Source organism: Procambarus clarkii, chromosome 5 (assembly GCF_040958095.1).
Source record: "Procambarus clarkii isolate CNS0578487 chromosome 5, FALCON_Pclarkii_2.0, whole genome shotgun sequence".
NCBI classification, from domain to species: Eukaryota; Metazoa; Arthropoda; class Malacostraca; order Decapoda; family Cambaridae; genus Procambarus; species Procambarus clarkii.
This window is the reverse complement of record NC_091154.1, coordinates 5,179,344-5,206,890: the sequence shown is the minus strand read 5'-3', so window position 1 is coordinate 5,206,890 and position 27,547 is coordinate 5,179,344. Positions and strand designations below refer to the sequence as shown.

At 41.2% G+C, this 27,547-nt stretch overlaps 2 protein-coding genes and 1 long non-coding RNA gene across 7 annotated transcripts in view; all 3 read right to left on the bottom strand.

Moving 5' to 3' along the window:
* LOC123764981 (uncharacterized) overlaps positions 1 to 8,984 on the bottom strand; it is a 29,722-nt gene extending 20,738 nt beyond the window's left edge. The window contains exon 1 of the mRNA XM_045753288.2: positions 8,921 to 8,984. The gene's annotated coding sequence lies outside the window, so the exon portion shown is untranslated. The remainder of the gene's footprint in view (positions 1 to 8,920) is intronic.
* LOC138372947 (uncharacterized) overlaps positions 1 to 27,547 on the bottom strand; it is a 312,699-nt gene that overhangs the window by 54,964 nt on the left and 230,188 nt on the right. The window lies entirely within an intron of this gene.
* Positions 16,904 to 27,547, bottom strand: part of Fak (protein tyrosine kinase 2 Fak) — a 258,873-nt gene continuing 248,229 nt past the window's right edge. For all 5 annotated transcript variants that reach the window (XM_069338791.1, XM_069338786.1, XM_069338789.1 and 2 more), the window contains one exon: positions 16,904 to 22,663. In XM_069338791.1, coding sequence (XP_069194892.1) covers positions 22,540 to 22,663 — 124 coding nt within the window. In that variant the 3' untranslated portion in view covers positions 16,904 to 22,539. The remainder of the gene's footprint in view (positions 22,664 to 27,547) is intronic.

The following is a 27,547-nucleotide window of genomic DNA, read 5'->3' as shown; positions in this document are numbered from 1 at the left end:
GCGAAAAAACCCCGCCGACCGGAGGGCGGGAGGGTGCGGGACTCACCCAGAAAATGGCGTTTCATTACATTCAACGCTGGTTTTCTGGGGGGAGCCCCTACGGCTCCCCGGAGCTACCTCACCAAAGACTACCTAAGAAAACAAGGGGACATACCCGGGAGGCGGCCGGTGAATCACTCCTCAACACGAAGTCGAGACAAGAACCCAAGGTATATCATTCGCCAGAAAAAAGGGAGAACAGCTGCAGACGAAGAAACCTATGACCACGACCATAGGAGCCAAAAACCACTGCGCCTGAGAAGAGCAAGAAGCTCTGCCACACGACCCCCAGAGGCGAATGCCAACACAAAAAGAAAACCGAGGCAAAGCAAACCTGACCCCAAGGAGCCACAACCACCAAGAAGAAAAACAGGAGAGCACCCTGTCCAAAGACCAGGACGACACAGGCAGTGCATAAGCAGGCCGGAGGTGTAACAACGCACGATACAACCTGCGAAACGGCGCAGAAGGAATATCGATACTGAAAGCTAGCAGCAGAAACCAAGGTGCCAGACCCAGGAACGGCCCCAAGCGCCTCTACATCCTCCGCAAGCCAATCCTATGACAGCCCCAGGAGGGAAAAGAAAACGCAGGACCAAAACGAAAATGCCACAAGTGTGCAAGTCCACCTCCACAAGTGCAGCTGACAGGGAAGGAACTTGCATAAGGAGACGCCCCGCACCAACATCCCGCAGAAGGGCAGGAGTGAAAAGACTCATTAAGAGGAGCAAAATCGCTCCCAGGAAAACTAGGAGCGCCGAGACAGTGTGAAGAGAAGAGATATTCACAAAAGAACAAAAAGGCCAACACCCAGAAGCTGCCAGGAAGAGGACCCACAAGCCCTAGAAATGACCGGAGGGAAGCTCAACCGAATGACGACAGACGCACCAGAAAACAGGAAGGAGCAAAACCGTCCCGAACCTTCGAGAACAAAAAGAAGCAAACACAAAGGACGAAGGCACCAAAACCCCGTCGCACCCGAGACCAAAAGTCATGCAGAAACCCCAAGAGGGGGACATGATGGAAAAGGTCCGTCCCGGAAAAAAGGGACGGACGGACGGGAAAAAAGGGATCAATTTCTGAAAATATTTTGATGAAAGTTTCACGACACTGAAGCCAATAAGTTGGAGATTTGTTTAACATTTTAAAGTTATTTTTACATAATTCAAATATTTTTAGTTTCCGGGCCCCCCAAGATGCGCGGTAATATGCGCAGTTTATGGGTTAATGCTTATATTCATTTTTGGGGAGAGGTGATACAGGACACAAATCAATGGGTACATACAGGACAGGTGATACAGGACATGAATTAATGAGTACATTGCATGTTTTATCTTCTTACTTCTTTGTTGGTTCGGGGTCTTGAAGTGCGTAGAATGTAATTACAGTACGTGTTAATTGGCTGTTGATTGCTAGTTTTGACTTTTTGATGTGTAGGGCCTCGCTGATGTCGAGTCTCCTGTTGTCGTTGTATCTATTGATAATTTCTGTGTTTCTTGTTAAGATTTCTCTGGTGATGGTCTGGTTGTGTGAGATTATATGGTCCTTGATGGAGCCCTGTTGTTTGTGCATTGTTAATCGCCTAGAAAGAGACGTTGTTGTCTTGCCTATATACTGAGATCTTTGGGGCTAACAGTCCCCAAGTGGGCTTGTGAAGGCATAGACAGCATTAGTTTCTTTCAAGGCATTCTGTTTGATGTCTAGAGAGCTCTTCATGAGTAGGTTAGCCGTTTTCTTGCTTTTGTAGTAAATTGTTAATTGTATCTTGTGATTTGTGTCTGTAGGGAGCCGGTGGCTGAGCGGACAGAACACTGGACGCATGATCCTGTGGTCCCGGGTTCGATCACGGGTGCTGGCAAGAAACAATGGGCAGAGTTTCTTTCATTTCACCCTGATGCCCCCTGTTACCTAGCAGTAAATAGGTACCTAGAAGTTAGTCAGCTGTCCCGGGCTGCTTCCTGGGGGTGGAGGCCTGGTCGAGGACTGGGCCGCGGGGACACTAAGCCCCGAAATCATCTCAATATAACCTCAAGATCTCAACGTTCCTATTAATAATATCTTTCAGGACACTTTCCTCCGTTTTATGAGCCATCGAAAAGAAGTTCTTATAAAACAGTCTAATAGGAGGTACAAGTGTTGTGTTAGTTGATTCTTCAGAGGTTGCATGGTGTTTCACCTTTTAATGACGTCTTCAACATAACTGTTAGAGAAGCCATTGTTGCCTTACCTTACAGAGTTCTTCATCGATCTGCTTCCAACCAGAGCTCAGTCGACAACAGAGTTGACAAACACTCCTCTCGTACCTGTCTGGATACTACTAATGTACTGGTTGATACCTGGTTAATGGGGTTCTGGGAGTTCTTCTACTACCCAAGTCCAGCCCAAGGCCAGATTTGACTTGTGAGAGTTTGGTCCACTAGGCTGTTGCTTGCAGTGGCCTGCAGGCCCACATACCCACCACAGCCCCGTTGGTCCGGCACTCCTTGGAGAAAATAATCTAGTTTTCTCTTGAAGATGTCCACGGTTGTTCAAGCAATATTTCTTATGCTCGCTGGGAGGGTGTTGAACAACTGTGGACCTCTGATGTTTATAGTGTTCTCTGATTGTGCCTATGGCACCTCTGCTCTTCACTGGTTCTATTCTGCATTTTCTTCCATATTGTTCACTCCAGTATGTTGTTATTTTACTGTGTAGATTTGGGACCTGGCCTTCCAGTATCTTCCATGTGTATATTATTTGATATCTTTCTCGTCTTCTTTCTAGTAAGTACATTTGGAGAGCTTTGAGACGACCCCAATAATTTAGGTGCTTTATTGCGTCTATGTGTGCCATATATGTTCTCTGTATTTCCTCTACTCATCTTCCTACTAAGACCCGAGAAGAAAAGTGAGGGACTCACGATTTTGATTCAAGATGGGGGATGGTTAATAGAGACCTGAGGAAGCAGGTGTGAGCCTGTGTGTACATGGCAGTCTTACATTTTATTGAAGGTCTAAAACAACCCTGGTTGTGGTGGTCACCATCACTAAAACAACCCTGGTTGTGGTGGTCACCATCACTAAAACAACCCTGGTTGTGGTGGTCACCATCACTAAAACAACCCTGGTTGTGGTGGTCACCATTACTAATACTGTATAAGAAATATACATTATACTGTAAATGGAAGAAGCTTCCGCCCAAAACTTGCTGTAAGCTACTACAAAAATTTAAATTTATAAATAAAATAAGAGCAAAATCGTGGTCCAGAAAATGAGTGTAGCACTTGCAGCTCTCCTCCCAGCTAACCTCTCCTCCCAGCTAACCTCTCCTCCCAGCTAACCTCTCCTCCCAGCTTACCTCTCCTCCCAGCTAACCTCTCCTCCCAGCTAACCTCTCCTCCCAGCTAACCTCTCCTCCCAGCTAACCTCTCCTCCCAGCTAACCTCTCCTCCCAGCTAACCTCTCCTCCCAGCTAACCTCTCCTCCCAGCTAACCTCTCCTCCCAGCTAACCTCTCCTCCCAGCTTACCTCTCCTCCCAGCTAACCTCTCCTCCCAGCTAACCTCTCCTCCCAGCTAACCTCTCCTCCCAGCTTACCTCTCCTCCCAGCTAACCTCTCCTCCCAGCTAACCTCTCCTCCCAGCTAACCTCTCCTCCCAGCTAACCTCTCCTCCCAGCTAACCTCTCCTCCCAGCTAACCTCAATACTAACTTTGTTGATGGCGTATTGTTGAAATAATCTTAGTTATGTTATGTTAACCTTGACTTTGTTAGGTAAGGTTAACCTTGTCTCTCTCAGTTCACATTATGTTAACCTTGGCCATGTTAGCTCAGATTAGATTAACCCTTAAACTGCGCATCGCATCGTGTGATGCATTGACCGACTTGCAGTAAATTGCGCATCGCATCATATGATGCTTTGGAGTACCGCGCACGATTTGAAAGGCCCGCGGGGTATAGGGGGTCCCCATACGCTGCCCAGGGGCTATAGTAAACAGCCACCATTTTGAAAACAAATCCAGCTCACGCTACTGTCGCGAGGGAGGCCTGAGTTACCCAGCAGCCACCATGTCGAGCGAACGGCCGAACACTTCCTGGGCACGCCCCACGCAATCACTCACCCAGGAGCAAATAACCAGTAAATTATTTTCCAATGGTGAGGAAAGTGACTTTGATGACTCTGATATTGATAAAGACTACACACAATGACCGATGTTGATAGCACAGACAGTGAATATGAGATACAGCCGCCTCCCATGGCGAGGCCTATACGCTCACCCATGCCACCTCGCCTAGTGTCTACCCCAATTCACCCTCGACCACACAGTTCCTGTGATTATTTAGAGTCTGAGGATATTTTCAGTGACGAGTCAGAGGAAGGTGACTCTTTTTCTGGTTTTAGTGAAGTGGAATCAGAACACAGTGTTACCGAGCCTGGTGCCAGTACCAGTGGTGTTACTGGGCGAGATTTTGTCGCGTCAGCAGCGTCTCGCCCAGCCAAGTGCCACCGCATGGAACAACATGTGGCACCAAGAGCCTCATGTTCACGTGCTTCTACCTCACGTGCACGTAGTGGCCACACTGTGCGTAGACGGGCTTCAGCTCCCGGTCCACGGGGTGCATCGCTTCCTTGCCGTCATGCCCCTGTTGCGCCCCCTGCGTCTCGCAGGACACCAGGCGGACTAGTGTGGAGTGATGGTGCTGGTTTTATTCCTCGAATTCCTGCCTTTGACAATAAAGACGTTGGGATTACAGAGCTTTTCCCTGATAATGGTGATGATATGAGTGAATGTGATTATTTTACAGCAGTCTATGATGATGATATGAGTGAATGTGATTATTTTACAGCAGTCTATGATGAGCCGCTCATGGAATATATTGTACACCAAACAAACCTTCATACGGCTCATCTCATTAGAAGAGAGATAACAGAATTTTCATGATTGCAACATTGGAAAACCACCAATGTAGGTGAAATGTATGTGTTTCTAGCGATATGTATGTTGATGAAACACTGTGTCAAACACGCTATCCCAGATTACTGGAGCAAAGATCTGACTATTCCAACACCTTTCTTCGGGAAATATATGTTCCGAGACAGATTTCAGATACTCCTCAGGTGTCTGCATTTTGCAAGTAATGAGGACCGGACAGAGGATGATAGACTTTGGCGAGTGAGGCACTATATGAATGATGTGATTGGAAAATTCAGAGATTTTTACGTACCAGCACAGAAGCTGGTGATTGACGAATCCCTTGTACTTTTCAGAGGACGTGTTTCATTCAATCAGTATATTCCCTCCAAACGAAACAGATTTGGATTGAAATTCTTTGTACTGCGTGACTGTGAAACAGGATACGTGTTACACATGATTCTGTATTCAGCTAGCGATGTAGACATTCCTGGTAGCGACGAACATGGTTTCTCGGGTAGTGTGGTGAAGCCACTGATGGCACCATGGATGAACAAGGGGCACATCCTATACACAGATAATTACTATATAAGTCCATTGGTAGCTAGGCTCTTGATTGAAAATAGAACCGGATTGGTTGGCACAGTAAAGGCACGAAGAAGGGAAATGCCAGTGTTTGACGGTGGGCTTGCAGTTGGTGAGTGCCAGCCAGGTACGGAAATGTGATCAAATACTCTCGGTACGGTGGAAAGACAAGAGAGAAGTGAACCTGCTGACAACCGTTCATGAGGGTACAATGTTGAACAGTGGCAAGGTGCACCGTGTAACGAGAGAACCAGTATATAAGCCAGATTGTGTTCTTGACTACAATATCAACATGCGTTTGATTGATAAGGCTGACATGATGATTGGCAATATCGAGTGTGTGCGGAAAACATTGAAGTGGACGAAAAAAGTGTTTTTCCATCTTGTTGACATGAGCATGTTGGACTGCTATAATTTGTAACTGGTGAAAACTGGACGTAAACCTGTTTTCCGTTCATTTGCTTTTACACTTGCAACACAGTTATTAGCAAAGTTTGGTCAAGAAGTCCCTGGCATACGAAGACCAATCATGAACCCAGTGTTGCAGCATGCTGCAACACCCAGGCTCGCTCACATGGATGCCTTTCAGCAACACAATCTAAAGAATTTGCCAGCAGGTGGAAAGCGTGCAATAGGCCAACGTGCTTGTGTAGTATGCAAAACAACAAAACGAAGAGAACAGAAACATAAACTGGTGCAAACATGGTGTGAAGGTGTGGAGTTGCATTGTGTGTTGTCGACTGCTTCAACGACTACCACTCACTCCAAGATTTCTAAATGTGCAATAATAGTGCAAAAACCTGTACATAGTGCGTGCTAGTGTGCACATATAAAATAATAAACATTGTGATTACTGTACATAATATAATGCCGTAATGGAAAATGTTTGTGTGCGCATGTGTATACTCGATGTGTGCAACATATATTGACAATAACTGTCAAGTGACATTATGTGCAACATAATTAGTGACTAATATTGCAAAGAATACACATCTAGACACTGTAAATAATGACGCGAAAATAAATTTGTGGCAACTCTGGCTGCTTGAAGACCGCGCGCGACGCCTCCGGGACGCACCGTGCATGAGCGAACATGCAAACTGTGACGTCATCACTCATCTTGTTGGCTCAATTACGTCGCCGGTAAGTACAATTGATTTTTTTCCCCATGATCAGGGAACACGACTTAACAGGTTATCTTGAGGTTATCTTGAGATGATTTCGGGGCTTTAGTGTTCCCGCGGCCCGGTCCACGACCAGGCCTCCACCCCCAGGAAGCAGCCCGTGACAGCTGACTAATACCCAGGTACCTATTTTACTGCTAGGTAACAGGAGCATAAGGTGAAAGAAACTCTGCCCATTGTTTCTCACCGGTGCCCGGGATCGAACCGGGACCACAGGATCACAAGTGCAGTGTGCTGTCCGCTCGACCGGCTCCCTCCCTACAGGTTAGGAAGAAAAAAGATTTTTTTTTTTTTTTATGTATGCGGCTGTGGGTGTCAAATGGTATATAGCCATGCACCATTTAAGGGTTAACCTTAGCTATGTAAGCTCAGAATAGGTTGCTTATGTTAGCTCAAATTATGCCAACAAATTATGTTAAAGCTATGTTAGATTGGATTATGTTAACCTTGGCGGCCATGTTAGCTCAGATGAGCTTGACCATTACATTAGGTAACGCAATAAATGATTTGCAAAACTTGATACCGAAGACAATTTCTTTTCTGCCATAGAGCCTGAAGATGAGTTATCAGATACAGGCAGGTGTGTGTATGTTCAGTCACTATTAAGTTATTAGATACAGGCAGGTGTGTGTGTGTATGTTCAGTCACTGTTAAGTTATCAGATACAGGCAGGTGTGTGTATGTTCAGTCACTGTTAAGTTATCAGATACAGGCAGGTGTGTGTATGTTCAGTCACTGTTAAGTTATCAGATACAGGCAGGTGTGTGTATGTTCAGTCACTATTAAGTTATCAGATACAGGCAGGTGTCTGTATGTTCAGTCACTATTAAGTTATCAGATACAGGCAGGTGTCTGTATGTTCAGTCACTGTTAAGTTTGATTTTGTGTGTCTTGTGTTGTGTGTAATTACCTAAGTGTAGTTACAGGATGAAGCTACGCTCGTGGTGTCCCGTCTTCTCAGTACTCTTTGTCGTATAACACTTTGAAGCTACTGATGGTCTTGGCCTCCACCACCACCACCTCACTTAACTTGTTCCAATCGTACACCACTCCGTTTCGCAAAAGAAAACCTTCTAATATTTTTTAGCACCTTTGTTTGCTTAGCCTGAATCTGTGTCCTCTTGTTCTTGAAGTTGCTGGTTTCAGGAATTCCTCTTTGTCAATTTGGTTGATTCCTGTTAGTATTTTGTAAGTGGTGATCATATCACCTCTTTTTCTTCTATCTTTTAGTTTTGGCATGTTTAGCACCTCTAGCCTCTCCCCGTAACACTTGTTTTTCAGTTCCAGAAGCCATTTTCTAGCGTGCCTTTATATCTTTTCCATTTTATTTATATGCTTCTTGAGACATGGGCACAATACAACTGCTGCATATTACAATTTTGGTCTCACAAAAGTCATGAACAGTTTTTTAGTATTTCACCATCCATGGAATTATAAGCGCGTCTGAAGGTGGAAAGTGACACATACGCTCCTAGAATGTTCTTTATGTGTTCCTCTAGTGTCAGTTTACTATCCCAAAACCACCCCAGGTCTGTCTTCTTTATTAGTTCTGTCTTCTTTATTTAGAGTTCTGGCTTATTTATTTAGAGTTCTGGCTTCTTTATTTAGAGTTCTGGCTTCTTTATTTAGAGTTCTGGCTTCTTTATTAGAGTTCTGGCTTCTTTATTAAGAGTTCTGGCTTCTTTATTAGAGTTCTGGCTTCTTTATTAAGAGTTCTGGCTTCTTTATTTAGAGTTCTGGCTTCTTTATTTAGAGTTCTGGCTTCTTTATTTAGAGTGCTGGCTTCTTTATTAGAGTTCTGGCTTCTTTATTAGTTCTGGCTTCTTTATTACAGTTGTCTTCTCTATTAGAGTTCGGTCATTCATTTCCACATAATGTTTAAGGTGTGTGTGTTGTCTATTTTTCCCGTGCGTGTGTGGGAGGGGGGGGGGGACGGGCAGGCATACACGCTACATGTGTCTGTCTGTCTCTTGTGTCACTACATGTGTCTGTTGAGTGTGTGTGGTCACCCTACGTGTCTGTTGAGTGTTTGTCTGTGGTCATCACTGTGTGTCGTGTGGAAGTTAGGCAGGTTAAGGTGCATCTCACCACCTCAGGTCCTTCATCTCTCCCTCATTAACGACCCAACTTGGCTGTTCTCGCAGCCTCGACCACCAACAAGCAAGTCTTCTCAACAGGAATGAGCTAATAAAGGAGAGACTGGGCCTCGCCAACGCGACTTACGAGAGTAAAAGTGCGAGAGCTCGCGGGTCGCGACGCCTCCATCTGATGTAAACAAACAATGAGATAAAAATAAGTGACGATCAATAAGAGGGATCACGAGTATAATAACTCTTATTTATTTATTTATTCACTTAATTAATATATTTATTTACGTATTTATTTACAAGAAGGTTTATTGGGTTTGTGTGTACATAACACCAATGTTGTTGCATCTTGTAAAGCCATACACACGCACAGCGCTTACGGCAGGATTTAATTTTTATGATTTAAGTTTTTTTCTGGACCAAAGATGTCGGGAAATCTTGACAGATGTTGCATATGTACCAAAGATGATATTGATTATGAGCATGTATCATGTACGGGGCTACACATGTTGCTGGACTCAACACAGCCGGGCCTGAGGACAGGTGCTGATGGAACCTCCTACCCGCCCAAGACTCATCTATCCCACACAACATGATGGGAGAATCTTTGACAACCCGCCGGCTTCCTGTCCTTGTCGAGGCCACTAGAGAACTAGTGGCCCTCGGGTAAGGAGACCTGTGTGTGTGTGGACACCACAAAACCTTCAAGTAACAACTAGTGTCCATCAGGCGGGCAAAGCTCAAGATGAAAGTCACCGTCTTAGTATTAGTTAATTAATGTTAACTTTATTACTTTAACTCTCTGAGTTTACAGTTACCTTCTTGTATATGTGTGTTGTGTACACCATTGTTAAGTTGTTAAGTTTACAGTTACCTTCTTGGTTATCTTAAGTCTGCTGTTGGTTATCTTAAGTGTGCTGTTGGTTATCTTAAGTGTGCTGTTGGTTATCTTAAGTGTGCTGTTGGTTATCTTAAGTCTGCTGTTGGTTATCTTAAGTCTGCTGTTGGTTATCTTAAGTGTGTTGTTGGTTATCTTAAGTGTGCTGTTGGTTATCTTAAGTGTGCTGTTGGTTATCTTAAGTCTGCTGTTGGTTATCTTAAGTGTGCTGTTGGTTATCTTAAGTGTGCTGTTGGTTATCTTAAGTCTGCTGTTGGTTATCTTAAGTCTGCTGTTGGTTATCTTAAGTGTGCTGTTGGTTATCTTAAGTGTGCTGTTGGTTATCTTAAGTCTGCTGTTGGTTATCTTAAGTCTGCTGTTGGTTATCTTAAGTGGGCTGTTGGTTATCTTAAGTCTGCTGTTGGTTATCTTAAGTGTGCTGTTGGTTATCTTAAGTGTGCTGTTGGTTATCTTAAGTCTGCTGTTGGTTATCTTAAGTCTGTTGTTGGTTATCTTAAGTGTGCTGTTGGTTATCTTAAGTGTGCTGTTGGTTATCTTAAGTGTGCTGTTGGTTATCTTAAGTCTGCTGTTGGTTATCTTAAGTGTGCTGTTGGTTATCTTAAGTGTGCTGTTGGTTATCTTAAGTCTGCTGTTGGTTATCTTAAGTCTGCTGTTGGTTATCTTAAGTGTGCTGTTGGTTATCTTAAGTGTGCTGTTGGTTATCTTAAGTGTGCTGTTGGTTATCTTAAGTCTGCTGTTGGTTATTTTAAGTGTGCTGTTGGTTATCTTAAGTGTGCTGTTGGTTATCTTAAGTGTGCTGTTGGTTATCTTAAGTGTGCTGTTGGTTATCTTAAGTGTGCTGTTGGTTATCTTAAGTCTGCTGTTGGTTATCTTAAGTGTGCTGTTGGTTATCTTAAGTGGGCTGTTGGTTATCTTAAGTCTGCTGTTGGTTATTTTAAGTGTGCTGTTGGTTATCTTAAGTGTGCTGTTGGTTATCTTAAGTGTGCTGTTGGTTATCATAAGTGGTTAAGTTCACTCATCTTTTAGTCATGTTTCTATTAGTATAATAAAGAAACTTTGCTGTTGAATGCTTGCCATAATGGATTAACATCATCATGGGGTTTACTTAGAGCTTTAAGTTAATTAATGATATCACCACAGTCTCCGTGGTGTAGTGGTAAGACACTCGCCTGGCGTTCCGCGAGCGCTATGTCATGGGTTCGTATCCTGGCCGGGGAGGATTTACTGGGCGCAATTCCTTAACTGTAGCCTCTGTTTAACGCAACAGTAAAATGTGTACTTGGATGAAAAAACGATTCTTCGCGGCAGGGGATCGTATTCCAGGGACTTGCCCGAAACGCTACGTGTACTAGTGGCTGTACAAGAATGTAACAACTCTTGTATATATCTCAAAAAAAAAAAAAAAAAAAAAAAAAAAATATATATTATGATTTGTTAATACTCTACAATTCAATTTCATTTTTTTTCTTTATTATGCACCCCATACCCATCCCGTGGGCAGTGGTGTAAAGGGTTACAGAGGCACATAATTGATTCAGGAACTGAACCCCAGAGTTTGTTTAGCTAAGCAAATAACAATCTTTTGACGCTAGTTACACAACTATTAATTCAAATTCAAAATTCAAATGTTTTTTCAGGTAAAGTACATACATACAAGGGGTGATACAAATATTGATGAATTTATAGATAGAGCTAGTACATACAATGCCTAAAGCCACTATTACGCAAAGCGTTTCGGGCAGGAAAAACACTAAAGGCTAAAACTTAAACCTCTCTCAACCAGTTTAAGATAAAAACGAAGCACTACCTAATAAATTCCCTGTAACCTACATTACCCCTCTATTGTCAACCCATGTCTGCTATTTATTTAAACAACGCTGTTTGTCGACCTAATTGTATTTGTGCTGCTTTATCAGCCATGTTCCCCCCCCTTTATTATCTTTATTTTTATTTGTTCTCAGCACATTTTATTCTTTATACTCAATTAGTATTAAGTTTTAGTCATTAATGTTTTTCCTGCCCGAAACGCTTTGCGTAATAGTGGCTTTAGGCATTGTATGTACTAGCTCCATCTATAAATCGATCAATTTATGTAAAATCTCTTGTATGTATGTACCTTACCTGAATAAACATTTTATTTTTATTTTTTTATTAATACTAATTGAGATTAAAGTATAAAATGTGTTGAGAAAATATAAAAATAAAAAATGGGGGAACATGGCAGAATAACAGCAGAAATACAATTAGGTCGACAAACAGCATTGTTTAAATAAATAGCAGACATGGGTTGACATTATAGGGGTAAGGTAGGTTACAGGGAGTTAATTAGGTAGTGCTTAGTTTTTATCTTAAACTGGTTGAGAGAGGTACAGTCTTTAACATGATTGGGAAGGTCATCCCTTCTGGGTCCTTGATTTGTAAAGCATTTCTAGTTTGATTAAGTCGTACTCTTTGAATATCAAAAAGGTATTTGTTTCTGGTGTAATGTTATATATACTCGTACATATACTCATACATACATGTACACTATATATACATATACATATACAGTATAACGCTTTGAAATTACTGACAGTCATGGCCTCCACCACCTTCTCAAAGGTGGTTGGAACTTGTTCCAACCGTCTACCACTCTGTTTACAAACATAAATGTTCTTATATTTCTCCAGCAGCTTTGTTTCGTTAGTTTAAATCGATGACCTCTTGTTCTTGAAGTTCCTGGTATCAGGAATTTTTCCCTATCAATTTTATCGATTCCTGTTACTATCTTGTATGTAGTGATCATATCGCTTCTTTTTCTTCTATCTTCTAGTTTTTGCATATTTAATGCTTCTAACCTCTCCTTGTAGTTCTTGTCCTTCAGTTCTGGAAGCCACTTAGTGGCATATCTTTGCACTTTTTCCAGTTTGTTGATGTGCTTCTTAAGATATGGGCAACATACAACCACTGCATGTTCCAGCTTTGGTTTAACAAAAGTCGTGAACAATTTCTTCATTGCACACAGAAATCACAATAGCGTGATGCATCAAATGAAGAAATCCACAAGGGCCGTGAAGAGGGTTCGAACCTACGTCCGAGAGGATCCCAGACGCGATTGTAATTCGCGATGAATTGCAATGAACTCCATTGGGCATTGATCTGCAATGAACTCCCAGTTGCAATTCTTTTACAGTGTCGTGGCACAGTCGATTAAGGCGTGTCTGGGATCCTCTCGGATGTAGGTTCGAACCCTTATCACAGCTCTTGTGGATTTTTTCATTTGATGCATCACACTATTGTCCTTCGTTCCTGCTTTCCCACTGTGCTACCGGCACTTTGCATTTCATTATAAATATTGAATTCCATGAGTCTGGACCTGGGGCTGAGTGCATGGGCATATTGTCAATTTCTCTTTCAAAATCTGCCACGCTCGTGTTGATATCAGTTATATTTACAGGTGTTTGAGTATCATTCATAAAGAAATTGTCCGAATCTTCTACTTTCATACTGAGTATCGGAGTGCTAAACATGTCCTCATACTGCTTTTTTAGGATTTCACTAATTTCTTTGTCATCCTCAGTGTATGAACCTTCACTAATACGAATAGGTCCAATACTGGCAGTGGTTTTCGCTTTTGATTTAGCATATGTGAAGAAATATTTTGGGTTTTTCTTTATTTCTTGAATTGTTTTCTGTTCTAGTTGCCTTTCTTCAGTCTCTGTTCGATTTCTTCAATCTCCCTGTTTAAATTACTTCTTCTCTGTAGTCGTGTCTGCTTAAGCATTTCCATTAATTTCTTCCTCCTTTTGTAATGTCGTCTGCCTTCTCTTTCTACATTGGACCTCTTTCTGGCTTTCCTCAAAGGAACATGTATCAGACATACTTCATATACTTCAGAAGTCAGTTTTTCTATTCCCTGTGTAGGATTTTTATTTCTTAGAACATTTTCTCATTGAATGTTTGTAAGTTCCCTGTTTATTTTCTCCCAGTCTATTTAAAATTGAATTTATTGAATAGCCCTTCTTGCTTGTTGTTTCTCTTGGCCCTACTACTGTTATTAATGTTAGTTTGCACTTCAATGAGCTTGTGGTCCGAGTACGAAGTGTCTGAGACAGTAATGTCTCTGATTAGCTCCTCATTGTTCGTGAATATCAGGTCTAGCGTGTTTTCGTTCCTAGTTGGTTCTGTAATCTGCTGACTGAGACCTACTCCTCCATTTGGCCTAATTTCTCTATCACATCTACATAAATTATAATTTGGGTTCCAGATTTCACTATCCATGTAATCTTTCATGAGAGTTTCCATGAATATTCCAAATATTGAATTGAACTCTACTAGGAGGCCATTTATGAACTTTATTTCTTGATTTTGACTTTAGGCCTTGTATGTTTGCAAATATATATGATTTTCTGTATTGTGTGTCACTTCTGGTGGGTTTTGGGAGTTCTCCCTCCTCTCCACCCTGACCCAGGGTGTGCTGTTTTGCCAAAGGTTAGGTTATCTTGGGTATCTAGAGATGATTTTGGGGCTTAGTGTCCCTGTGGCCTGGTCCTCGACCAGGCCTCCACCCCCAGGAAGCAGCCCATGACAGCTGACTAACTCCTAGGTACCTATTTACTGCTAGGTAACAAGGGGCATCAGGGTGAAAGAAACTCTGCCCATTTTTCTCGCCGGCACCCGGGATTGAATGAGCCGGTGGCTGAGGTCCGTCCAGTTTTGGTAGTAGTACTGGTGTTGTGGAGTGTGATAGTTTGTGTGGTACTGGGGGTGTAGTATGTGGGCCTGATGACAAATTGTAGTCCAATCTTGTGTATTTCTTCCTCCCCATCCATATGCCTGCAATATTTCTGTCTGTTTCTATCTCTTGTATGTTCTACTTGGTTTCTGCCTGCCAGTAAAAAAAAAACTTCCAGGGTTATTATACTGGACCTTCTCTTGTCTATAGGGCTGTGTACCTATATTTCAAGTGGAAAACAGGGCATTGAAGATGATAGCATTTTCTCTCATTAGTTAAGATTTTGCATAATTTAGGGTGGAAATATCTGCACTCTGTTCCAAAACGACATTTACCCTCCCCAACATGTTTCGGTAGTTTTGGGGATGCATGAATGTGCACTTTGTGCCTTTGAGCTCAAGTTTGCACAGTCCCTTTGCATTATATTTGCAAATATTTTCATTTGTGATTTTATTTCGGTTGTTTATACCTGTGCTTGCATTGGCCACCTCTCTTTTGGGACACGTGTTTTTTGCCCTAACTTTTTAATTTCTGCATTCTTTCTCAGTATTGCTTTCATCTTTCTCATTTTTGCTCTCACTGTTCATTACCAGTTGGCTCATCAATATTACCGTTGTTTTTGCGTACCTCGACACAGTCCTTCCACATTCCTAATTTGGCTCTCTAAACTATCAGTTCCTAGATTGTTTCGTGTTCATTGCTGTTTTTACACAATCTGCATATATTTCTGGTAGCTTTTCTGTGAATGGTAGCCTATATGCTTCAGGAATGCCATTTATTAGTTTGGTTATGTTATCCCATATCAGTGTGTCATTGTGACAGATCCAGTAGGTAGCTTCTCTGTTTGCATATTGTGTAGGTAAATCTGTCAACTCGGGTGAAATCTTGTGTTACAAATGTTACATACAATCCCTACAACACTCTTCCAAAGTGGTTTAAAGCAGTTTCTACACACCTCCATTGTTCGGTTTGTGGTGTAGAGGGTTGTTCGTTTCCCTATTTGTAAGTCACCGTCTTTATCCCTTGTTGTCTTTAGTATTTTACTATTTGTAATATATTTTTATGTTCAAACCTTTTGCACAGGTACTTATCATATTGTAGAGGGAGGTAGTCCCATTGGGACGACCAATAGAATGGGACTAGGCCAATAGAACTCTGCAACTGATGGCACCTAGTTGTATGGTGCTCTATCAGATAGTAGCTTGTGGAAGCCAATACTGTATATGGGATCTCATCCAGAAATTGACATTTAATTACATTCAATGCTTTTTTTTTTAATGCTGTGAGATTTAAAATGTCCAACATGTAACTTTCCATGTGGACTAAGCTCATTAAGATGTAATCAGTTTCCATTTTCATTGCATCTATTGCTTTGCTAAACATAGATTTATATTGCTCTTTCAGAATTTATTTCTTTGTTTTTCAGTGTATGTACGTACTTCTTATATTAAGGGGGCTTATATTTGCAGAGGTTTTATCATCATTTTTTTCATAGTTTCTAAAGAAGTTTTTTTTTTAATTTAGATGACTTTTTGCTCTTTTTGTATTTCTTCATTTTAGCACGAGGGTTTTAGAGGGTTTTAGGTTTTGCGCTATCCGTGATTTCTGTGAAGTTTTCATGTCTTCGTAGTGGCATTTCCATCTGCTCGAGTGTTTCTGTAATCTTCTGTATAGTCATCTGCTGGATTTTATTATTTTCTCAGAGTTAAACATCTTATGCATACTTTATGCACATTTTGTATGCTGCATTAAATGTCACTAAACACTGTGTTAGAGCTTGAGATTTCAGTCTTGTTTCCCAAGGTATAGTTGATAACTCATAGTTTATTGATTAAAGTTCCTCCCATTACACATGTAATTTGTACACAATATATGAATTTGTATTGCTTTTACTTCAGTGATAATGTTCATGTAAGTTGCAGTTCAGATTACGACGTCCCCAAATTAGTTCATTGTGAAGATGTAGTTGAATGCCTTATCCCATCTTGTTGGCTCAACTATGTGGTGGTTCGGTGTGACTCCTTAGGCTTGTTGGCTCGGTCGTGTGCTTGCTGACTATTGTAGTATGTTATGATGGCTTCTTCCATCTCAAATTTGGAAGGTTAAACTCTCCTAAGAGGATAATATTCAGCACTGGATTTTCTATGCAGTTTACTTTTTACGTCTAGCAAATTTTTTGCCATTTCATCTGTAGGTTTGTTTATGACCATAACTATTAGATTTTTGCTTTCTACTTTGATACATAATGTCACGACTACATTATTTTGTTTCTTTCCTTGTACAGTACAGTGTATACGTTATTCACAATATAGTACAGTTACAGAACCAATATTACCACCGAGATTTAACAATACAAAAGTAATACTAAACACACACACTGTACATATCCTTACTGAACCCAACATGAGCCATAAGCAACCTCTGCCTCAGACTAAAATGAGTAACAGTTGGCCAGTCAAAAATTTAGACCAAAAAAATTAATATTTTCCTTTGGAAAATAAAAGCTATTTGGATCAATAATATTTATTCATTGAGGCTGTCAAATTAAATAATTACAGTGAGCTAAATTAATATTTACACCACAAAGATCATATAGTACATATTCATATATATATATATAGATATATATATATATATATTAAGACAAGTGAAATAGCAGTACATACAAGCGCTTGCGACTCAGTCACAAGAAAAGATGAGGTGCATTTCCTTGTTGGGAATTTAAAAATGTCCATAAAGGCAGTAGTGGAAATGTTGGCAATCTTGAGCACTTGTGGCACTCTTGACTGACCAGGATGCTCTGCTGTGGGCCAGTCAGTGACCTTGTAGACGCTCTGCTGTGGGCCAGTCAGTGACCTTGTAGACGCTCTGCTGTGGGCCAGTCAGTGACCTTGTAGACGCTCTGCTGTGGGCCAGTCAGTGACCTTGTAGACGCTCTGCTGTGGGCCAGTCAGTGACCTTGTAGACGCACGTGAGAACATTGGCTTATGTATGACCATGGAGCAGCAAGCTTTGACACACGACATTGTTAAAAGGACTCCACTTCATAAGAAATATCTGTAAATTTCTTATACTGTACTTCATCTAACATGTGTGTAAAATAACTAATATATATATATTTTGTAATTAAAATGGTCTTTGTTTGGGGAAAGGAATACAAAAAAAAAATGAAAATCACAGAACGTTGACATTTATCATTTATGAACGTAGCCAAGACAGTGAAGAGAAGAAAGAAAATGTTTCATTGAGTTAGTAGATTTTGAAATTGTACATAAAACATCCACAAGATTTTCTGCTTTGCAAAGATTTTCCGAATATCATGTGCATGAGTAAAAACATTGTGTATGTATGTGTGTGTCGGTCCTCTAACACGCTAACGGAATACAAGGTGAAGGTGTAGTCACCGCTCAACAACAGTAAGCAGTCACAGTGAGGTTAAGTGGCATTGCTCATGTTAACTCTCACTCATCCTTAAAGCAATGGCCAAGAGAATCATTACACAATGTAACAAGTTTTGTTCCTGGGGAATCTTATTTACTTATTGCTGATGCCTAAAAAGTATACACAATTGCTAAAATTCCCCCTCAAACTTTGTAGCCAGGCTAATTATATTTTTAAATTTATATATTTCCAATGAAAAAAAAAACAGCGAATTTGCATATTCTCATTCATATAATGTTAGTAAAAAAAAAAAAAATATGAATAAAACGTAACATTGAATGTAGCGGAAGCCTGAGCAGCAGCTTGGGATCCACCAGCGGCTGTCACTTGGCATTATTCCTCTCCACAGAGAACTTGGTCCTCTGTTGTAATGTGCCTTGGAGTCCTGACTATTCCAAAGGCAAAAGTTAGCACGGAAACTTTGCAAAACCACCTTGGAAATCCGAGATCCATCACAATGACCTAACACCCATACTCATCATACTTCAATGCATCCAGTAGTTACAAAAGCAAAGTTTGTGGGAATAATAGCTTACTTTGGAGAAATAAGCAATTAAGGAATAATGTTGACCATACCACACACTAGAAGATGAAGAGACAAAACAACGTTTTTGGCTGTCCTGGATCATTATCAAGTCAATTGTGATGGGAGTGAGGGAAGCACAGGCATAAGTAAGGCAAGGGGTGAGGTGAGGAGCAGGTAACAGTAAGACGAAAGATAAAAACTAGAACAAAAAAAAGGGGGGTACGGATGGTATGGGTGTAATAATAGGGTAATGTGGTGATAATTAGCGCTGTGCATAGTATTGTGGAAGGAGAATTTTGGTGAGGAAGAAGTGAATCAAGGTAGCGTCACTGTGTGTGACAGCCACTCTTGTTTGGGCTCATTATACCAGCTTAGTGGTTCGCTATGGTGAACACAAATGTAGATACATATATATAACGTGCATATATAGTGTAATAACAGCAACAGGAGTATGTTGGGAGGAGCCATTTTGGTGAGGGAAGTGGTGTCGTACTCGTAGCGTCATCTACTGTGTGACTTGTCATGCAGTGTATGAGGACCACTGAGCTGTTTGGACACAATACCAGCTTAGTTGTATAGTTATAGTAAATAAAACATGTACATACTGTACTTATACATAACGTGTGTAAATAGTGTAATAAAAACAATAACAGTATGGTGGGAGGAGGAATGTTGGCAAGTAAGGTGTTGGAGGAGTGAAGAAGGGCTGGCTGGGTGTGGCAGCTCACTCGTGTCTTAGGCTCACCATACCAACTTAGTGGTTCGTTATGGTGAACACATGTAGATGGCTATATACAATGTGTGTAAATAGTGTAATAACAGCAAAAACACTGATTGATCGATCGTAGAATATAATATATATACATGTCACATATATGATTCCCATAATTTTGAGCATAGCAATGTTCCACACTTTGAACTATATAAATTTCACAAATTACACACTTTGAATAATATTACAGCAAAAAAACAGAGAAGAAACGAATGGGAAACATCAAAATAATTGTGAAACATTATATTTGCGGCAACGGCCGCCCCACAGGGTGGCGGGGCCGACTGACCCCCAGCACTCCATCACTCAGCGCCCAGAATTTGCTCACCTTCCCAGTTCCGTCGCGGCTAAAGTATGTCACATACAATATTTTTTTTTTACTTTCCTGTGATCAGAGACTGCATTTTAACAATATAAGAAGAGAACAAATTTTTTGGAAAGAATTTATTTCGTACACACCAGGGGGTTGCCATATTTGGAGGCAGAACAGTTCAGTGGTTAAGCTTATGTTAGGTTATGTTTGTTAAAAAAGGTTAGAGCATTTGACTATCTACTGTGAAAGGGAAGAATCAACAGCAACAAAGCCAAGACTCAGGTTCATGTTGTGAGGGTTGTGTATCAGAGCTGATTTGACAAGACAGCGTCTGTGAAGAGTAGAGGCAGGAAAGATTATTTTAAAGGAAGACCAATCAATAGGATGATTAGAGTCCCTAACATGACAGAAGCATTGTTTGTGTCTGCAGACTTAACACTTCTCTTGTATTCCTTAAGTCTGTCATTAAGTGTATGGCCAGTTTCACCAAAGTATTGGAGAGGACAAGACGAACAGAGTAGACATCAGCAGCATTAGCATCAGGAGGAGCAGTGTGAACCAGATTACTACGAAGAGTGTTAGTTTGTTGAAAAGTGAGCTTTATGTCAAGTGGACGAAGGGTATTAGTGAGAGTTTTGACTTTATATCTAAAGGGAAGGCAGACACAGTGGTAATAGTGTTAAAAACAGGTTTAGGATGAAAGATATTTCATTTAGCTTGAGAATGAATTTGTAACATCTGCTGATGTAGATTTGACTAAATGTAAACTCTGTCAGCAGAACTATTCGCATACTTTGCGTCATTATATAATGGAATGTGAAAAAATTGCTGAATTTAGAGATAACACCATCAATAGTGTCCAAGAAATGTGTAAGTACTTCATTCATAATGATGTGCTGCCCGAAATCTTAGCGAAGTATCCAAAATTTGCTTACTGTAGGTAATGCATGCACATGACTGTAAAGCTGCCGCCCAGTTGGGTGAGTGTGGAGCAAGACTAGTAACTGTGTGACTCACCATAGATGTAAAGTGCCTTGTATAGTGACTGTTGTGAGCCTCTTGTTGATCACTTGTGACACAAAAGATTATTGATGTGTGTATTTGAGTGGGTGATTAAATATGTATGTGAATGTATATATGTATACGTATACTGTATATATATGTACATGTATGTATGAGAATGTGTACATGTATATATAACATTAATAATTTTGTAACTAGCGTCAAAAAATTATTATTTGCTTAGCTAAACGAACTAGAGGGTTCAGTTCCTGAACCGATTATGTGCCTCTGTAATCCTTTACACCACTGCCCACGGGATGGGTATGGGGTGCATAATAAAGAAAGAAATTGAAAAAAAAATTGAATTGCTTGAGAACAGGCACAGTTGATAAAATGTAAAGCATAACCAAGGCGAGAGAGAGGTTTGTTAATAAAGGTTATTTCTGAATCAAGAAAATGAGGTTCACTGATGCGTAGAGCACGGAGGAAGAGAGAGACGAGGACACTTTTCTTAACAGAAGGAGGATGGTAGGAAAAGAAGTGAATGTACATGCCACTATGCATGGGGTTTGCAGTAGACAGAGAAAGATAACCTGGACATAGAGATGTGAACGTCAAGAAAAGGAAGGAGGGAATTAGATTCCCGTTCAACTTTGAAATGGATAGAAGGAGCCAGATTGTTAAAAAAGGAGAGAAAAGGCTGGAAAAGACTAAGGTCATGAAGCCATAAAGCAAAAATATCAACATAACAAAGCCAGAGAGAGGGGGCCGAGTACCATTAGTGGGAAGAAGAACAGTTTCAAAGTAGTGTTCCACGTAGAGAGTGGCAAGAACAGGGAAGAGAGGGGAACCCAGAGCAACACCAAAAGTTTGAGAGAAGTATTTACCATTGAAAGAGAATGAGTTAAAAGTCAACATAGTCTGATGAGTTCAAGGAAAATGTCAGTGGGAAGCAGAAGATAAAGAAAGCCCTCAGTCACCTTCTGACTAAGGAAAGAGATAACGTTATCAAGGGGAACATTAGTAAACAGAGTCAACATTAAGACTTAGCATCTTACAGGAGGCTGTAGGCCCAGTCTTTCTATGAAGTCCTGAGAGTAACGAAGGTGGGCAGGAGAAAAAGTGCCAAGGTAAGGTGTCAGAGTTTTAGCGAGGCAAGAGGCAAGAGGAAAGTTGACAGAGCCCCTTGAAGAAATGATAAAACAAAGAGGAACACTAGGTTTATGAGTCTTAGGTAGACCATAGAAATAAGTAAGAGAAAGGCAGACGACACAGAAACGTTTTATGATCCGATGAAACGTTTCCGTGTCATCTGCCCTTAGTGTTCCTCTTCGTCCTATCATTTCTCATTAAGAGAAATTCGCCATTAAGAGACGACGACCGAAACGTTGTCGTCTCTTCATCTTCTCGTGTGGTTTGGTCAAGGTATCTTGAGCCACATTATTGTGACTCATCGTCTGCAACTAAGGAATAATATTACCAAGGAACAAAAAACAATTGTTAGAGTGTTATAAACAAGATGTGATAAAATAGCAGCTTATGCCTTCCACAGTATCTGCAACACAAGTGCTCAAAGCTCTCCTGGTTTATCATCACTTAAGTGTCACTGACTGATTGACTAAATTACTTCAAACATCAAGTATCATGTACAGTACATACCTGCTTTATAATTATGTACAAAGAACTTATCATTAGCAGAACATGACACTTGCTGCCCACATGAATCACAAAACATGAAGGTCACTTCAATTACAGTCATTTCAAATGTAAAAAAAAATCAAATTTTAACGAGCATCAGTTTCAGCAGTTGCCAATCCTTAGAGCACTTTGTCCAACACAGCTCAGGGGCTCGCTAGGCAAAACCAGCCTGTCCTTGGCTTCATCTAATTCACATCGGGAGAAATGCCGGACACTGAGAGATTGTCCAGACTATCCCTCTATCAAGGGATAGACCAGGTACTGTTGACCTAGCCCTTGGTAAACTTTATCCAATACACATCTGGAAAGAGGCCAGGTACCAACTGCCATCATCCTTAGTATGCATTGTCCAATGCTAGATTTAGGGAGAGAAGAGGCGCCGACTAATGAATCACACAGCGGAATGTTTGTTGGGCAAAAAGGCAGCCATGTCGTGTCTCACTCTCACTCCATCTATCACATCGAGCAGATTCTTGGAGTCCATGGCAAGAACATGAGCTGCAGCCAGCAACTGCCTGAAAATACATAAATAAGAAAAGTATGAGAAGAAAGGTTGGTAATTAACAATAATGGGGAGGGGATTATAGAAGAGAGTATGAGGGTTCAAAGGGAAGAGAACACTGAACCAGAAAAGAGAGGAAAAAGAGAAAGGATAAATAGGAAAGTAAAGAGTAAAGGGAGACTTTCTAGAGGAGCAACAACATAATTATGATTTATAATGTTCTCACAAGGAGAGAATCTCTGCCATTCTCTCCTGTGTTGCACTGCCAGTGACGTAATGGCTACACTTCAAGTTTCTAAACCCTCTCATTAGAATGGATACTCAAGCTGAAGACGAAGAGTCACAATAACGTAGATGAAAAATGTTGAGACACACACTAGAAACTGACGTATCAAAAAATTTATACTCAAATTGTTACTTTGATTGCAAATGAAATTCCACCTTGTGGCAGCACCCCCTCCCTGTCCAGCTCGTTTGTCACTGAACCCAATCTCGACGGACTGACGGTTCTTAAGGTGGCGTTTGTGGGGCGTATACTTACAACACACCCCTGGGGGGCCCCTTACCTTGAGGTTACCTTGAGGTGCTTCCGGGGCTTACTGTCCCCGTGGCCCAGTCGTCGACCAGGCCTCCTGGTTGCTGGACTGATCAACCAGGCTGTTAGACGCGGCTGCTCGCAGCCTGACGTATGAGTCACAGCCTGGTTGATCAGGTATCCTTTGGAGGTGCTTATCCAGTTCTCTCTTGAACACTGTGAGGGGTCGGCCAGTTATGCCCTTTATGTGTAGTGGAAGCGTGTAGAACAGTCTCGGGCCTCTGATGTTGATAGAGTTCTCTCTCAGAGTACCTGTTGCACCTCTGCTCTTCAACGGGGGTATTCTGCACATCCTGCCATGTCTTCTGGTCTCATGTGATGTTATTTCTGTGTGCAGGTTTGGGACCAGCCCCTCAATTATTTTCCACGTGTAAATTATTATGTATCTCTCCCGTCTGCGCTCAAGGGAGTACAGATTTAGGCTCTTTAGTCGGTCCCAGTAATTTAGATGTTTTACCGAGTGGATTCTAGCAGTAAAGGATCTCTGCACGCTCTCCAGGTCAGCAATTTCTCCAGCTTTGAAAGGGGCAAGGGTTGCCGATCTTGCCCCGGCAAGATCGGCAACATGTCTCTTGTTGGGTCTCTAATTGTGGCTCCATGGTTGTGCCTATGGCACCTCTGCTCTTCACTGGTTCAATCTTGCATTTTCTTCCATATCGTTCACTCCAGTATGTTGTTATTTTACTGTGTAGATTTGGGACCTGGCCCTCCAGTATTTTCCACGTGTATATTATTTGGTATCTCTCTCGTCTCCTTCCTAGTGAGTACATTTGGAGAGCTTTGAGACGATCCCAATAATTTAGGTGTTTTATCTCGTCTATGCGTGCCGTATATGTTCTCTGTATTCCCTCTATTTCAGCAATCTCTCCTACTCTGAAGGGGGAAGTGAGTACTGAGCAGTACTCAAGACGGGACAACACAAGTGACTTGAAGAGTACAATCATTGTGATGGGATCTCTGTATTTGAAAGTTCTCGTAATCCATCCTATCATTTTTCTGGCTGACGCAATATTTGCTTGATTATGCTCCCTAAACGTTAGATCGTCGGACATCATTATTCCCAAATCCTTGACATGCTGTTTTCCTACAATGGGCAGATTCGATTGTGTTTTGTTCCCTGTATTATGTTTCAGATCCTCATTTTTGCCGTACCTGAGTACAGTACCTGAAATTTATCACTGTTAAACATCATGTTATTTTCTGCTGCCCAATCAAAATCTTTGTTGATATCTGCTTGTAAGTTTTCAATGTCTTCAGCAGAGGTAATTTTCATGCTGATTTTTGTGTCATCTGCAAAGGATAACACGAAGCTGTGACTTGTATTTTTGTCTATATCTGATATGAGAATAAGGAACAGTAGCGGTGCAAGGACTGTACCTTGAGGTACAGAGCTTTTAACTGCGCTTGGAGCTTGGACTCGATCTACTCATAGCTCAAACCCCTCAGCTCAGGTACTAGTCTGGTGGCATACTTTTGAATCTTCTTCAATATAGTCTTGTGCTTGGCTAAGATACGAATTAACTGCTGGAGCTGCATACTCCAGGATTGATCTGACATCCCATCAACCCATCCTCCGAATTGACAGTACATTTTAATACTAAGTGTAATAAGTGCATTTCCTGACTGCTATACATAGTACATAATTGCACTTATGGGGCTGTTACATTTACCCATCCCCTCCCCCGATTTAAATCTCGTTTTCTGTTAGGACACTTAAAATTTTAAGATGAAATTTTAAAGCTCAGTTGCTATAAACAAGTTTTAAATATTAGGATTTTCTTTTTCACTTGTATTTAACAATAGAGATTTTATAGAAAATTTGAAAATATCCAGAGTTACTTTACAATTTATTGAAATATTTTAGTTTTGTTTTATTTGTTTTATAAAACTGTAATATCAATATTGTAAGGTTAATATAATATCAATATAGGTTAAGTAGTAGTTATAATTAAGGTTAAGTAGTAGTTATAATTAAGATGCAATAAAATTCTTATCTTCACAAACTAAGACGGTTAGGTTAGGCCGTGGTTTTCTATTCAGCTTTTTAGGTAAACTCAAATATTCACACTATATTTGACAGTACGATTTAATACTTAGTGTAAATAAGTACAATTATTAACTGTTATACATAGTACATAATTGCACTTATGGGGCTCTGTACATTTACCTCCCCATTTTTGGAGGACGGGCTGGTAGTATACAAGATTCTGAATGATTCCTTACAACAAGTTTCTAAATGCAGTTCTTATGTTGGCCAACCTGGCATAAGCTACTGATGTTATCCTCTTTATATAGGTAATGATGATAGAGTTACAAGATACGAGGTAGATGGTGTTGAGATTGCAAAGTCGGATTGCAAAAGGGATCTGGGAGTTATGATTAGTAAGAATTTAAAACCAAAAAATCAATGTATAAATGTTCGTAATAAGGCAAAAAACTGAGATTTATTTTTCGAAGCATTAGTAATAAGACTCCTAGTGTTGTTCTTCAGCTATATCTTGCTCTGGTTAGGCCCCATTTAGGTTATGCATTTCAGTTTTGGTCGCCGTACTATAGAATGGATATAAATTCTTTAGAACCCGTCCAGTGTAGGATGACAAAGTTAATCCCCAAATTAAAAACATGTCATATGAAGAAAGATTGACAAAGCTTAAATTGCATTCACTGGAAAGGCGAAGAGTTAGGGGTTATCTTGAGATTACAGGTATCTTGAGATAATTTCGGGGTTTAGCGTCCCCACGGCCTGGTCCTCGACCAGACCTTTTTGTTACACACCCCCCAGGAAGCAGCCAGTAGCAGCTGTCTAACTCCCAGTTACCTATTTACTGCTAGGTAACAGGGGCATCAGGGTGAAAAAACATTTTGCCCATTTCTCTCCGCTTCCACTGGGGATCGAACCCGGAACCTCAGGACTACGAATCCGAAGCGCTGTCCACCCAGCTGTCAGGCGCCCATGATATAATAAGAGGTTTACAAGTGGAGGAATGGATATAACAAAGGAGATATTAATAGGGGTATTAAAGGTATCAACACAAGACAGAACCCGAAACAATGGGTACAAATTGGATAAGTTTAGATTTAGGAAAGACCTGGGTAAATATTGTACTAGTTCAGCAATAGGGTTGTTGATTTGTGGGAACCAATTACTGGGTAACATAATAGAAGTGGGGTCCCTTGATTGTTTCGAGTGTAGGTTGGACATATATATGAATGAGATTGGGTGGATATATATAGGAGCTTCTTTGTATGAGCTAATAGGCCTTCTGCAGTTACCTTCATTCTTATGTTCTAATATGGGCTTCAGGAGACAGGTCTGGCATAATATCAACCACAAGGTCTTTCTCACTCTCTAATTCTTGAAGAATGTCATCCCCAAAATGGTACTTTGCATCTGGCCTCCTGCTCCCTACACCTATCTTCATTACAATTACATTTTATTGGCTTAAACTCTAACAACCATTTGTTGGAATAGTCCTTCAGTTTGTCCAGATCATCTTGAAGCCACATGCTGTTCTCCTTCTCCTTAATCTTTCTCAAAATTTTGGCATCAGCAAACAATGAGATTAGCAAACACCCGGTACAAAGACAAGGCTGCTGCCATATCACCCTTGTCCAGTGAGTCACAAATGACAATACATAGTAGAGAAGATGACTGCCCAAATTACCGAGATGGCAAAATGGGAAGAACCAAGTTCAAAGAGTATTACAAAATCTCTGTTATACAGATCAAATTCTAAAGAGGGTCAAGGGCAACCTCTGAGATCCTTCCCTGATGGAGAACAAGAAGGATCAGGGGCCTCCTAGAGTCCTACGACAAAGACGGAGATCTCAGGAATAAAACTTGTAACCTCCCGAAGCAGAACTTCCTCCAACATCCCACAAAAGTAATGGCACCTCCTGGGAGGCCAGACCCACAGACTAACACCACCACCACATTCTCAACAACGTGTACACAGTAACCGAGATGCTGCAGTGTGAGTACTGTGTGGGCAAACTTAAGAACCAGTCAGAGGGAGCACGATGGTGGACCAGTCGGAGGGAGCATGATGGTGGACCAGTCGGAGGGAGCACGATGGGGGATCAGTTAGGGAACACGATGGTTTACCAGTCACAGGGAACACGATGGTTTACCAGTCGGAGGGAGCACGGTGGTGGACCAGTCGGAGGGAGCACGGTGGTGGACCAGTCGGAGGGAGCACGGTGGTGGACCAGTCGGAGGGAGCACGGTGGTGGACCAGTCAGAGGGAGCACGGTGGTGGACCAGTCGGAGAGAGCACGATGGAGGACCAGTTAGGGAACACG